The 12,341-nt window shown below is 67.4% G+C and overlaps 5 protein-coding genes across 5 annotated transcripts; 2 read left to right on the top strand and 3 right to left on the bottom strand.

The window, feature by feature from the left end:
* Positions 1-117: 117 nt before the first annotated feature.
* On the top strand, positions 118-1,072 carry FA09DRAFT_332835 (hypothetical protein). The gene is made up of 2 exons (XM_025743616.1): positions 118-663; positions 733-1,072. The coding sequence occupies exons 1-2, from the start codon at positions 368-370 to the stop codon at positions 1,043-1,045; spliced, it is 609 nt and encodes a 202-aa protein (XP_025594812.1). The 5' UTR covers positions 118-367; the 3' UTR covers positions 1,046-1,072.
* FA09DRAFT_332834 (DUF1749-domain-containing protein) lies at positions 803-2,751 on the bottom strand. The gene is made up of 3 exons (XM_025743615.1): positions 1,682-2,751; positions 1,286-1,628; positions 803-1,228 (listed from the first exon to the last, which is right to left on the bottom strand). Exons 1-3 carry the CDS (start codon positions 2,482-2,484, stop codon positions 1,115-1,117), a joined length of 1,260 nt encoding a protein of 419 aa, XP_025594811.1. The 5' UTR covers positions 2,485-2,751; the 3' UTR covers positions 803-1,114.
* A 998-nt stretch (positions 2,752-3,749) lies between these two features.
* Positions 3,750-7,192, top strand: FA09DRAFT_302869 (putative AAP1-alanine/arginine aminopeptidase; the record flags this gene model as incomplete). Its single annotated transcript, XM_025740419.1, has 12 exons — positions 3,750-4,293; positions 4,344-4,893; positions 4,949-5,233; positions 5,338-5,407; positions 5,462-5,502; positions 5,562-5,947; positions 6,000-6,397; positions 6,454-6,505; positions 6,562-6,689; positions 6,744-6,865; positions 6,920-7,022; positions 7,079-7,192. 12 exons carry the CDS (start codon positions 3,750-3,752, stop codon positions 7,190-7,192), a joined length of 2,793 nt encoding a protein of 930 aa, XP_025594810.1.
* Positions 7,193-7,256: 64 nt separating this feature from the next.
* Positions 7,257-8,526, bottom strand: FA09DRAFT_332832 (hypothetical protein). Its single transcript, XM_025743614.1, has 6 exons — positions 8,307-8,526; positions 8,134-8,256; positions 8,058-8,079; positions 7,868-7,941; positions 7,795-7,811; positions 7,257-7,604 (listed from the first exon to the last, which is right to left on the bottom strand). The coding sequence occupies exons 1-6, from the start codon at positions 8,502-8,504 to the stop codon at positions 7,403-7,405; spliced, it is 636 nt and encodes a 211-aa protein (XP_025594809.1). The 5' UTR covers positions 8,505-8,526; the 3' UTR covers positions 7,257-7,402.
* Positions 8,527-9,817: 1,291 nt separating this feature from the next.
* FA09DRAFT_332830 (glycoside hydrolase/deacetylase) lies at positions 9,818-11,623 on the bottom strand. Its single transcript, XM_025743613.1, has 5 exons — positions 10,777-11,623; positions 10,703-10,719; positions 10,483-10,649; positions 10,079-10,429; positions 9,818-10,022 (listed from the first exon to the last, which is right to left on the bottom strand). Exons 1-5 carry the CDS (start codon positions 11,178-11,180, stop codon positions 10,005-10,007), a joined length of 957 nt encoding a protein of 318 aa, XP_025594808.1. The 5' UTR covers positions 11,181-11,623; the 3' UTR covers positions 9,818-10,004.
* Positions 11,624-12,341: the final 718 nt, after the last annotated feature.

Raw genomic sequence — 12,341 nt, 5'->3', positions numbered from 1 at the left:
GCGTTCAGCAGCGACCCGAGTGCGAGCGATGAGGAAGCGCAAGGCAGGTGCAGCGGGTTGTGAGGAGTGAGCGGCGGGAGGTGGAGGTGGGAGGGAGCGGGGCGAGTCAGCAGCGCTCGCTGCCCGAGTGCCGCCGCACGGGGGCTTTACGTAAGCGTGCCCGTGCGCCGCGCGCCGGTCCGCCAAAGCGCTGTCGTGCTCTCGCCGCTCGTGCTTCCCGACGTCGTCCATCTCCCGAAGCATCAAGCAGCAGCAGCGGGCGCAGTGCGGCACTGCAGCTCCTTGCCTCCGGCGCTCTCGTCGCCCTTCGCTGCCGCCCGATCGTGCTGCCCGTCCCGCCCCGCCCTCGGTCTGCACCTCTCGCAGCATGGCGTCGTCTCCCGCTGCGGGGCTGCAGTCGCGCTCTCGGCGTCAAGCAGCTGCCGCGAGCGTGCCCGATGAGTGGGACGTAGACGAGGAGCCGGCAACGATGCAGCCGGCCGGACCCAGCGCGTTTGGCCCCGCGACTGCGGCGCCTGACCGGCCAGCGGCTGCGCCAACCGCAGCGCGCGACTCGCAGACATGGGCCGAGGCGTGGCCCGCCGTCGGCTCGACGTCCAGTGCGCCGCTCGCACGGCCAGGCGGCACGTGGCAGCAGCAGGAGCGGCGGCTCTGGCATGATGCGTAAGTGGGCCACGGGTCACGGGGCAGAGTCGAGCAAGCGAGCGTGGCTGACGCGATCCCGCGCAACAGCAACGCAAGCGCTCCTGCTGCAGCGCCCATCGTCGCTCGCGTCCTGCCGCCGCTGGGTGCGCCATCGCTGTCGGACTCGGCGCCGCCGCCACGTATTCTGGCCCGTCCGCCGAGGAACGCAGCCGAGAGCGCGCCGGCGCCCGTGGCTCCCGCTAAGTCGCGGGCCCAGCGCGAGGAAGAGTACGCTCAGGCACGCGCACGCATCTTCGGGCCGGACAGCAGCTCGCCCAACGACGCTCGGCCTGCTGCCAGCTCACGACCCAAGAACTCAAGGCGCGGCGACCGGCGAGCCAAGCCGCCGGATCTCGCCTGAATGACACACATCAGAAAGCAGCAGGCGGGCTTGTGCGCCGGACCGGAGGATGGTGACACGGAATTGACGTTACATGGCGGGCGCGCCGGCATGGTGCGGCTCTTGCGCGCTGTCGTCCTGGGGGCGCTCCCAAGGCTTCAGTGGCCGCGCGAGCACTGCTTCTGATGGCGGCGCATCGCTGATCTACGTTTCTGTGTAAGCCAGATGCGCTGGGCTTGGCAGGCGCGTGCGTGCTCTCACCTTGGATGGAATCTGCCGGATGCCCGGGATCGCATCGGCGCGCCCGGTCGTGATGAGCTCGACGATCGCGTCGAAGCTCTGCGGATGCTCGCCCTTGTGCCCTTCCCGCTGTGCATCGCTGAGCGTCAGGCTCTCGAGTGCCGGCAGCTCCGGCTGCGCCAGCACCCGGCGCACGAGGTTGCAGACAGCGTGCACCACGTGCTGCTGAGCGGCGGCTGCATCGACCTTGTGGTTCGCTGCAGGCACAACCATGGCCGCGAACGCAGCATCCGGTGCTGAAAGAGCGAGACCGTTCCACTGCGACACCACGGCGCCGGCGAGGTACGGCGCATGCATGTACTCGCTGTCGTTGCTGCGTCAGCACGGGGCACCCCGGTCGAGCAGCGCAGCACTCACTCTTCGTCGCCGCAGAGGGCAAGCAGCTCCGGACGGCCAGGCACCTCTGCCTCGTCCTTCCACTGGCGGCGCAGTCCCTCGAGCGCGCGCTGCCAGATGGCGCGCTGCGAAGACTCGGGCAGGTCGCCGGAGAAGTAGTCGTCGTCGCCGCCGGGCGCATACAGGCTCCAGTAGCGGTACGCCGTCATGGGCGGCTCGGTGATGTTGGCACCGTTGGCACCCATCGGCTCGCTACCGGTGCGGCCGACTGCGTGTGCGGGCCGCGGCGCTGCGACGGCACGGGGCAGCAGCGTGCTGCCCTGTCCAGCACGCACGAGGCGCGTGGCCTCCTCCAGCTGGGCCTGTGCCGCCTCATCGTCGCTGCCCTCCTCCCAGTCGAGACGATCGGAGCAAGGTGCCTGCAGTACGGCGCCCTGCACAGCGCACTCGGGCGCACGCGGTGCCGAGAGAAAGGCCATGATGTCCTGGCAGCCGGTGCTGTGCCCGAGGAGGAAGACGGCGCGGCGCCCACGGGCACGCAGCGCAGCCACGGCGGCGGCCGCCTCGCGCGCATCGGCCTCGACGCTGGCCACGCCCCAGCCACCGAGCCCGGAGCTGAGCTGCGGCAGCACGACGGCGACGCCGAGCGGGTGCAGCGCACGCACGAGGGCGTCGGTGTAGGGGAGGGAGCCGAGCGTGTCGGTGAGGCCGGGCAGCACGACGAGCGCGTGCGGCAGGCCGGGCGACGAGTCGAGCATGGTGAGCGCCGGCGATGCGTACGTGCTCAGCGCCCACGGCAGCGGCGGCAGCGGCGGCTGGGACATGGCGTGTGGCTGGGGGTGGAGGTGCTGAAGGAGGGAGCAGGACGCTCGCTGCGCACGGACATGATGGCGCGCTGGCGAGGCGCACGTGATGGGCCACCGCCAGCCGCCGGCTCAGGAGCCGCGGAGGCAGGTCCGGCCGCACCGCAGCCGTGCCGCCATAGTGCCGAGGTGCAGCGAGCAGCTGCACCCCGCATTCGCCGCAGGGCCGATAGCGAGAGTCGTCGGACGCTGAGCAGCCCTCGCCGCGGCAGCTCGACACTTGAGCGCTGTCAGCTGCCACTGCGGCTGAGTGCTGCAGAGGCTGCTGATGTGTCCTCACTCGGCGAGGAGCTGCACGACGACTTCGCTGCTGGCAGCACCTCGAAGCCGCCGGCCCAGCAGCAGCCGGATGCCGCGTGTGGCTGCCGCCGCGGCGAAACGGCCGAGCTGAGCGGGCGACAAGCCGACGACTCAGGCTTGCACCTGCGCTGCGCTGCCCCTCGCAGTCGTCGCACAGCGCTGCAGGCACAAGGCGAAGGAGAAGCAAGAGGAAAGAGGGGACAACGGTGCGGCGAGCCCGCGGCAGGACAGGCAGTCCTGCACACCTGCGGCACCACGAGGGCGAGCATGACGCCTTGCTCAGCACCAAGGGGCCACGTCGCTCGCCTCTGCAGCCCAGCAGCTGGACGGTCGCAAGCGAGAGCGGAGGACAGCAGCGCGCCCAGGCAGGGAGCTTGTTCTTCTTGCGGCTGGCCTGGTCGACGCGCATGCTGGCTTGTGCGCACTGCCTGCGTGTCGTCTCCTATGTGCACTGCCTCGCTCTGCGCATTGCTGATCGATGCGCCGTCCGATTCATGGCCTTTTCAGCACCTGAAGGCAGCAGAAGGCCCTCGTTGAGCTGGCGATGGAGATCTGAGGCAGTCGCGGTGCACAATCAAGGTGCACGGGCGGCAGCGAGGAGGTGTCGCGTGCGCACTGGCCAGCGCGGCAGGACGCAGGCACTGGAGCAGTGTCTCCCGCCGCCTGCTGCCGCTGCCGCGCGGCCCTGCGGCTGCCAGCTCGGCGAGAAGGCGACGTCCTTCTGACCGCCATCCCTCTCCTGCATGCTGCGTCGTCTGCTGCCTCGCCGCATCCCGCAGCCCACACACTCATCCTCTCTCCGCTCCACGTCCACCGCTGCCGCACGCCCACTCGCCGTTGCCGCCGCGCCCGCCCCTGCACGCCGCACTCTCGCCGCGGCTCCCCGCCTCGCCGCCCTCTCTCGCCGCAGCGCCAGCCTGCGCACCATGAGCACCCAGCCCGAGCCCACGTCCGGCGGCGGCGAGGAGTACTTCCGCCTGCCCAGCGAGCTGCGTGCGCGCCACTACGACCTCGCCATCCTCAGCGACCTCGATGCGCTGCGCTTCTCGGGTTGCGTCACCGTCGAGCTCGACGTCGTGCGCGCCACGGACCGCATCGTGCTCAACGCCGGCGCCGGCCTGAACATGCACAAGGCCATCGTGCACGCCGACGCCCTCAAGACCGAGGCCAAGAGCGTCGTCGAGCTCGACATTGACGCCGCCCACGAGCGCATCACCGCCAAGCTCGGCGCACAGCTGCCCGCCGGCTCCAAGGCACGCATCACCATTGCCTTTGAGGCCGAGATCGAGGCCAGCATGATGGGCTACTACCGCAGCACGTTCGAGCACGAGGGCAAGAAGGGCTTCTACGGCCTGACGCAGTTCGAGCCCACGGCCGCGCGCCGCGCCTTCCCCTGCTTCGACGAGCCCGACGCCAAGGCGACGTACTCGTTTCAGATGATCCACCGCTCCGACTCGGTGGCGCTTGCCAGTGAGTTTGCCCTCGGCACGAGATCTGGACTGCACTGATGTGTGTCATAGACATGCCCGTCGAGTCGACCAAGTCCATCTCGCGCAGCGAGGCGGACAAGCTTCTGCGTCTCGAGGAGCTCGGCGTCAAGGCTGGCGTGACGGAGCTTGCCAAGACTGGCAAGACCGAGTCTGCAGCCGAGCCGGCCGACGGCGGCGCCTGGAGCGTGACGAGCTACGAGAAGCTGCCGCTCGTCAGCTCGTACCTCGTCGCCTGGGCCAACGGCCCGTTCAAGTCGCTCGAGTCGAGCTTCGTCAGCCCCATCACGGGCAAGACGGTGCCGATTAAGATCTACGCGACCGGCGAGTACATCCACCAGGCGCAGTACGCGCTCGACGTCACCGCCAAGGTGACGCCGATCTACGAGAAGATCTTCAAGATCGCCTACCCGCTGCCGAAGCTCGACACGCTCGTCGCGTCCGACTTTGACGCCGGCGCGATGGAGAATTGGGGCCTCATCACCGGCCGCACCAGCGTGTACCTCTACGACGACGAGAAGAGCGGCCTGCAGGGTCAGAAGCGCACTGCCAGCGTGCAGAGCCACGAGCTCGCACACCAGTGGTGCGCGTCACGTACCACGCGCAGCTCGGCACGCCACTGACCTCCCTGCCCGCAGGTTCGGCAACATCACCACGATGGCCTTCTGGAACGGCCTCTGGCTCAACGAGGCCTTCGCCACACTCATGGGCGAGGTCGTCGTGCTCGACCGCGCCTTCCCCGAGTGGGACAGCGCGACGGAGTTCATTGCCCTGCACCTCGAGCGTGCCTTCGAGCTCGACAGCAAGCGCAGCTCGCACGCGATTGAGCTGCCGCTGAAGGGCGACAACGTCGAGGACGCAATCAACCAGATCTTCGACGCGATCAGCTACTCGAAGGGTGCCTCGGTGCTCCGCATGCTGTCGTGAGTCAGCGTCAGCTGGTTGGCGAGAGGGAAGGTGTGCCGCGCAGCGTGCTGCTCGCATGCCCGACTCGGGTCCTGAAAGGCGTCTGACCCTCTACTTCCAGCGGCATCGTTGGCGAGGAGGTCTTCCTCGACGGAGTCTCTCGCTACCTCAAGAAGCACCTGTATGCCAATGTGCGTCTGTCGTTGATGTCACGGAGGTCGCTGCTCACCCTCTCGTCTATGCAGGCCACGACTGAGGATCTGTGGGCCGGCATCAGCGAGGCCTCGTGAGTAGGCTGTCGGCGCCAGCCTTGGCGTCAGCGCGACTCACATGTTTCTCCTGCAGCGGCCTCGACATCAAGCGCATCATGCACAACTGGGTGCTGAAGATTGGCTACCCGGTCGTCACCGTCGAGGAGAAGGCAGACTCGATTGTCGTGCGCCAGAACCGCTTCCTCAGCACCGGCGATGTCAAGCCGGAGGAGGACGAGACGCTGTGGTACGTGCCGCTGCAGATCAAGACGGTCGGTCCGCAGGGCAGCCAGGTGGACAGCGAGACGGTCCTCGACCTCGAGCGCGAGCGCGAGATCCCGCTCAAGGACGTGTCAAACGCCATCTGGAAGCTCAACGCCGGCACGACTGGCGTGTACCGCGTCGCCTACTCGCCCGAGCGTCTGGCCAAGCTCGGCGCCGAGGCCGCAAAGACCGACGGTGCCTTCAGCCTGCAGGACGGTGAGTCCCTCGGAGCCCGCACTCCAGTCCTGAGACTCACCTGCTGTTCCAGTCTGCGGCCTTGTCTCGGACTCCTTCACGCTGGCCAAGGCGACGGACGCGAAGACGTCTGGCAGCCTTGCGCTTCAGTACGAGCTGCGCAACAACGGCACGTACCTCGTGCAGTCGATGATGAGCACGAACCTGAGCCAGCTGGCCAGCGTGTGGTACGAGGCGCCGCAGCCGGTGCGCGACGCCATCGATGCGTACCGCGCCGATGTCTTTGGCCCGACGGCCAAGCGCATGGGCTTCGACTTTGGCAAGGACGACTCGCCGGACACGAAGCAGCTGCGCGCCGTCGCCATTGCCGCTGCCGCCTCGGCCGGCGACGAGTGGACGCTCAACGAGTGCAAGAACCGCTTCAGCGCCTTTATGAAGAGCGGCAAGGAGGACCAGATTCACCCTGACCTCGTGCGTAGCTGTTGGCTCTGTCTCGGCGGTGCAGCACTGACGTCAGCCCCTATCAGCTGCGCACGATCTACGGCCAGGCCGTCAAGCACGGAGGCGAGGCGGAGTACGGTGCGTGTTGGCTGTGCCGCGGTCCTGGCGCCCCGCTGACCACCGCGACCCGGCAGAGGCTGTGCTCGCCGTGTACCGCAAGCCCCCGACGCCCACGCACAAGATCGCTGCGCACCTCGCCCTGTGCGCCACCCAAGACCCGAAGCTCATCCAGCGCACCATCGACTTCACCTTCACCGACGAGGTACGTGCCGTCTCGATGCGTTGATGGCGGTCACTCACACTCTGACCCGTGCAGGTCAAGACGCAGGACGTCATGTACAGCTTTGCTGGCTGCGCCGGCAACTCGTACGCGCGCCGCCCGATCTGGGAGGCCACAAAGCAGCACTACGACGAGCTCACGCGGCGCTTCAGCGGCAAGTGAGTGGCGCCTGCCCCATGGATTTCCAGTCCGACACTCACCCTCTGTGACAGCTTCTCTCTCGCGAACATCATCAAGTACTCCTTCTCGTCCCTCGCGTCCGACAAGGACGTCAAGGACGTCGAGGCCTTCTTCGCCGACAAGTCGACGAACAAGGTGTGTCGAGCCAGCTCTGGCGCATGCGACGCCGAGTCTTACATTCTCGTGCGCAGTTCGCCATGGCCCTCTCGCAGGGCCTGGACAGTGTCCGTGCCAACGCGCGCTGGCAGCAGCGTGACGCGGCCGACGTCGAGGACTGGCTCCGCGCTCAGGGCTACCTCAAGTAGGCTGGGCTTGTCGGGCTATGGTCGGCACCGAGAGCAAAGATATGCACTAATGGCATTAAGTGAATGGAGCATAAAGGGAGAGGGCAGGCGGCGTGGCATCCGCGAGCCTAGGATGGGGGCATGACGAAGCGCGGAGAGGCGGATCGAGGCACTGCCTGCATCGCAACGGCGTTGGGCGCTGGCTGCGAGCGTCGCGGCGGCATCGGCTGCCTAGGCGTGCTGCATCTGGCGGCGCACCTGGTGCTGGTTGAGGTCGCGCTTCAGAGGGCCGATGGTGAAGCCGAGCGTGGCCTCGATGTTGATCGTGATCGAGGCATCGTCGGCAGGGTCGACGAAGCGCCATTCGGCCTGGCCGGGCAGACGGCCGGCAGCGAGCGCGCTGGCGTTGTTGCCGCTCAGCGTCTCAAAGACGCTGTCGAAGCGGAGAAAAGAGGCCAAGAGGAGCCGAGGAGGAGGAAGGAGCGCATCAGCAATCATTCGGAGGGTGTGGCGCGCGGAAGAGGTGCAGGGAGGCTTTGGCACGCGGGGGAGATGGACACGCCACGTCGTTCAAAATTGACCCTCCCAGCCGCGCTCTCTCCATTCCAGCCCCCTTTTCTTACCTCTTCGTGACATAGATCTGTTGGTAACACGCGTCAGCCTTGCTTCTCGCTGCCACGGCAAGGGCGCCCCCACATCGTTGCAGCCGAACGTCGTCGTCTCAAGGGCTCCGCAGGCATCGACGACGCGAGCGAAGGTCGAGATGCCAGCTGGGGAAGGGGAGAAGAGGCGTGGGCAATCAGTGTCGCATTCCAAGGTCTCGCGCCGGTGTGACGCCGCGCGCCGCGCAGCTCGACGAGCACGACCGTTGTCCCACCATACTTACTCTCAGGCAGGCGAACCTCGACCTGGAAGCGCGGCGGGTCAGCATGCGCTCAACATCTGTGTTCAGCTACACCCACGAGGCGATTGCAGCTGTTGTGGTACGCCGAGCTGACCCAGCCGGGCTTGAGGCACACGCCGGCGGTGACGTCCGTGTAGTTAAAGTTGCAGGCCCCGTAGCCAGGCGCCACGTAGAAGTTCGGCTGGCGACGAGCGTCAGCAAGGAGGACAGTCAGGCAGGCGCGCCACTCACGTCGTCGCTGTCCTGCCAGGCGTTACCGTCGCCGCTGAACCAGTCGGAGTAGACGTCGTCGGCAAAGTCGGGCGTGTCGCACGCGGGGAATGAGGGGTCGCGGTTGCGCGCCGGGATGCCGCCGACGATGGTGTCCTGCGGCAGAGCCAGCGCGAAGGGCACGAGGGCGAGGAGGGCGGAGAAGGCAGCGGCACGCATGATGAGGTGGAGGGAGGGGGAGTTGGGAGTGGAGAGGGAGTGGGGTGATGCGGGAGGGGCGTGGGATGAGGAGCGGCGGACCTCTTATACGTCCGAGCCCTGCCTCCGAGGGCGGGGCCCGGCGCGGCGGGCCAGCTGCGGGGCGGCGCGGTGTGCCCCTTGGGCGTGCTGCGCCCGCCTTGCTCAGGGGGTGCGCCGCGACGGCGGCTGCTGCTCCCGTGCCCGCGCATCGCCTCCAAAGGCGCAGGCACCCCAATGGGCTGATGTGTGCATGCCCCGGCACCACACCAGCCGCCAGAGGAGACGCTTCCAGACCGGCCACCGTAGTGCCTTCGTGGCGGGCAGCTGCTGCACTCACAGCCCTTCTTCTGGGCGCCGAGCACTCCTATGCGCGCCCGAATGGGCAACTCCTCCTGAGGAGCTGCTGGCGGCTGCTGCAGCGTGCAGAGGAGAGGCAGGACAGCGACCTCCGGCTGCCGCTCTGCCTAGCTGTTGCACTCGGGCCGGCCGGCGCCAAAGCTCCGGCGCGGGCCCGGTCAGGAACAAGTGGGGTCGGGCCGGTCATCGAATCTTACTCGGCAGGAGCCAGCCGTCAGGCACATACAGCGCTACCGCCTAGCCCGTGCGGTCTGGGCGATCAGGGGGCGCCCGCTGCCGCTGCAAGCTCTGGTGACGGGCAGGAGAAGACTGATGCTTTATCCGGGACCGCACAGGCGGCAGCGACTCGATGCCCGGCGCCCAGATCTTGGCGGACGATCAGGTGCAGGGTGGTGCTTGCTCGACCTCCTCTCTCATTTGCTGGCCGCTGCTGGCCAGCTTCACCTCAACGTGCGCTCTCAGCGAGGCCAGTTGCGAGAGAGATTCCAACGTTTGGGCCGAGGCGGTCCTCCTCTAGCATCACCGCAGCCGATGATGGCGATGATGACGGGCCGCTTGGCGCCGCAATGCAGCTGCTGTGTGAGGACGCCGGAGTCGCGAGGGCACTCTACTTCCTGCTGCTGATCCTGCGGGCCTGCTGCTGCATCTGCATCGATGCATGTGATGTATGATGCGCTGTCCCCGCAAATGCCAGCAGCAGCAGCAGCAGCAGCAGCAGCAGGCTGTCCGCTCAGCTGTCCGAAGAGCCGCGCCCCAGCGCTCACAGACGCTGACCCGAGGCGTCCGGCACGGCTCCTCGACGTGTGCGTGGCTGTGCTACTCCGTCATTGCCGCATGCCTTGCGTCGTCCCGCCAGCTTCGTGCCTCTCCATCGCACTCGGTGCAGCATCGCGATCGAAGCTGCAGCGGCGGCACAGCGCACAGGCACAGGTAAGCGAGCAGATGACATTAGGTCGGGACGGAGCGACGATGCGATAGGGATACAGCGGGTAGGAGACGATGCGAAGATGAGGCGTGTGAATGCAGAAAGGCCGGAGGAGGAGGAGGTCGAGAGAGGTCTCTGCGATGCGCACGCAACAGCAGGTGCCGCGGCGCGATCGAGGTGAGTGGGTGCGAGTGGGCTCAGCAGTTCCACGAGTCCTGCATGCAGCCAGCATCAGTACACAGCGACAGAGGGCGGACTGCAGCTCGCTCACGTTGCGCTCCTCGCGGCCGCCAACGCGCTCGTACCAGTTGCTCGGGTCCGAGCCGTGCCCAGAGCACTCGGCGGCGGTGACGAGGCGCAGGCCGGCGTGGTTGAGGCCAGGCAGCGCGTACGGCATGACACGGTGCACCGTGCCCGGGATCGTCTCGTGGTTGAGCACCATGGCGGAGCGCGGCGCCGCGTTCATGATGTTGTCGTACACCCGCTTGCCCTCGTCGGCACCCGCGCCGTCGGCGTCCTTTGTGTCCTTGTTCCACAGGAACACGCCGCGGTAGCCGCGCTCGTTGAGCACCTCGAGCACGTCGTTGTTCAGGTTGCCGTACGGCGGGCGGAAGTAGCGCGGCTGTGGCACAGGCTGTCAGCGCATGGACTCGGGCCCAGCTCTGGCCGACGCACCTTGACGCCGAGGATCTTCTGGAAGGCACGCTCGTTGCGCGCGAGCTCCGAGTGCATCTGCTTGCGGCTGAGCTGCGTAAAGTCCTGGTGCTCCCAGCCGTGCGAGCCGACGAGGTGGCCGTCGTTGAAGGCGCGGCGCAGCGACTTGGCGTGGTCGTAGATGCAGCCTGGAAGAGTTGTCAGACAGATCTGGTGACCCGCTCGTAGCATCAAGACTCACCGTAGTTGTTGCCGTTGCTGGTGGCATGCGCGTGGGTCAGCAGACAGTCGCTCACACTGACTCGATGTACTCACACAAAGAACGATGCCTTGGCGCCGGCCTGGTCGAGCTCGTTGAGCAGCGCATTCTCGTACTTCCACGGGCCGTCGTCAAACGTCAGCGCGACGGTGTTGCGCTTCTGGCAGGTCTTGTAGACCGGTGCCTCGTTGCGGCGCGGGATGTGGGCGACACCCTCGAAGGACGTCGGCGTGGCGAGCACGGCGGAGAGCGAGCTGAGCGCCGCGAGGGCGAGAAGAAGAGGCGAGGCGTGCATGGTAAGGGAGTTGCTGAAGAGCGTGTGGGTGCCGACGGGCGTAGGAGAGGAGAGCCGGAGCAGGAGGCGGGAGAGGCAGGCGACGGAGAGAGAGCTGATGGAGGGCAGACTCTGGGAGCGACGAGGACCTGCCTTTTGTAGAGATCTTTGTCCATCCGCGGCCATGCCTGACGCACCACACACCAGTGCCGGAGCGGGCGGTTGCGAGCGTCAAGGACGCACCCAGCACGCAAGGGGGCAACTCGGCCACGGCGGACGGCGTGCCGCAGCCGCGAGCATGCTGCTCGAGCGCGGCGCCGAGTGCAGCTTCGACGCCCGTTGGATGTGGAGTGCGGGAGCGGCGAAGGCAGCGACGAGGGCGGGGAGAGCCCACGGCGACGGCAACACGGCAGAGGCGCAGCGAGCACGCCGCGCGCTCCCGGCAGCTCGGCACGGCAGGCCTCCGTGCGCCACACCGCCAGACACGCACCGCTGCGAGCGCGACGTGGGGCCTGGGAGATCGGCGAGACCGCTGGGCGTGCGTGCCAGGCCCAATCCTCCAGGGCCGCTGCGGCAGCCAGGCGTCAGGAGAGGCGCCCGCCGCAGCGGCAGCGAGATTTTGAGACACGCGCCGGCGCGCGACGCGCCAGCGGCAGCGGCGCCGTTGCGCGCGGCACGCGGCGCCGCATGCCGCCACGCGCCAGCATCAGGGATCAGCGATGCGGCCCGCACCGCCGCAGCCGCGGGCACAGCAGAGTCGACTGTAACTTCAAGTCTTGGAAACGCAGCATGAAGGCCATCGGTCGCTGCGTCTCGCAGCTCGAGGTCCCGAATGCTCTTGATGGCCCGACTCACCTCAGCGGCGGGCTCGCCTGTCGCGAGCGCGAAACGCGAAACGCGCAAGGGTTGGCCGCGCGAACCAGCTGCTCCCACGCTCGCCTGCGTGATCCTCTGGGCCTGGGTCGTCCGGCATGAGCGACTGCCTCTCCTTCCTCTCTTTCCCTCTCTCCTGCGGGCCGCACCGAGTCTATCTTTGGCGGAAGAGCAGTTCGACCCATTCATCGGATCCGATCGGCGATCCTGTTCACTGCGGCGCCTGAGGGATGCAGTGCTTGACGCCCTTTTGGCTTGCCATTGCTTGCCGGTTTGTCGCAAAGTCAAGCATGTTTCACTTCCGTTCACAACGCTGCTGCGCTGTCGCCTGACCGTAGCCCAGAAGACTAAAGAGCTGTGGTAAGACGGCTCTGCGGTGATTGTGATGGCAAAAGATCGTCTCGAAGAGGTGAGGGCAGGCAGGAAGAAGAGGCCCGAGTCGTCGATGGGGGCGCGCCGCTGCAGGTGTGCACG

The sequence above is a fragment of the Tilletiopsis washingtonensis genome (genome assembly GCF_003144115.1).
Source record: "Tilletiopsis washingtonensis strain MCA 4186 unplaced genomic scaffold FA09scaffold_29, whole genome shotgun sequence".
Classification (NCBI taxonomy): Eukaryota; Fungi; Basidiomycota; class Exobasidiomycetes; order Entylomatales; genus Tilletiopsis; species Tilletiopsis washingtonensis.
This window is presented reverse-complemented; position numbering and strand designations above follow the sequence as displayed.

Excerpts from the sequence above, each read along its gene's own strand:
- FA09DRAFT_332835 (XM_025743616.1), top strand. The coding sequence starts at position 368 with ATGGCGTCGTCTCCCGCTGCGGGGCTGCAGTCGCGCTCTCGGCGTCAA. Across the intron at positions 664-732 it reads CGGCGGCTCTGGCATGATGC|CAACGCAAGCGCTCCTGCTG; the intron begins GTAAGTGGGCCA and ends CCCGCGCAACAG.
- FA09DRAFT_332834 (XM_025743615.1), bottom strand. The coding sequence starts at position 2,484 with ATGTCCCAGCCGCCGCTGCCGCCGCTGCCGTGGGCGCTGAGCACGTAC. Across the intron at positions 1,629-1,681 it reads GCCCTCTGCGGCGACGAAGA|CGAGTACATGCATGCGCCGT; the intron begins GTGAGTGCTGCG and ends CAGCAACGACAG. Across the intron at positions 1,229-1,285 it reads TCCGGCAGATTCCATCCAAG|ATCAGCGATGCGCCGCCATC; the intron begins GTGAGAGCACGC and ends ACAGAAACGTAG.
- FA09DRAFT_332832 (XM_025743614.1), bottom strand. The coding sequence starts at position 8,504 with ATGCGTGCCGCTGCCTTCTCCGCCCTCCTCGCCCTCGTGCCCTTCGCG. Across the intron at positions 8,257-8,306 it reads CCTGGCAGGACAGCGACGAC|CCGAACTTCTACGTGGCGCC; the intron begins GTGAGTGGCGCG and ends GCTCGTCGCCAG. Across the intron at positions 8,080-8,133 it reads ACAACAGCTGCAATCGCCTC|GTCGAGGTTCGCCTGCCTGA; the intron begins GTGGGTGTAGCT and ends CCGCGCTTCCAG.
- FA09DRAFT_332830 (XM_025743613.1), bottom strand. The coding sequence starts at position 11,180 with ATGGCCGCGGATGGACAAAGATCTCTACAAAAGGCAGGTCCTCGTCGC. Across the intron at positions 10,430-10,482 it reads AGAAGATCCTCGGCGTCAAG|CCGCGCTACTTCCGCCCGCC; the intron begins GTGCGTCGGCCA and ends CCTGTGCCACAG.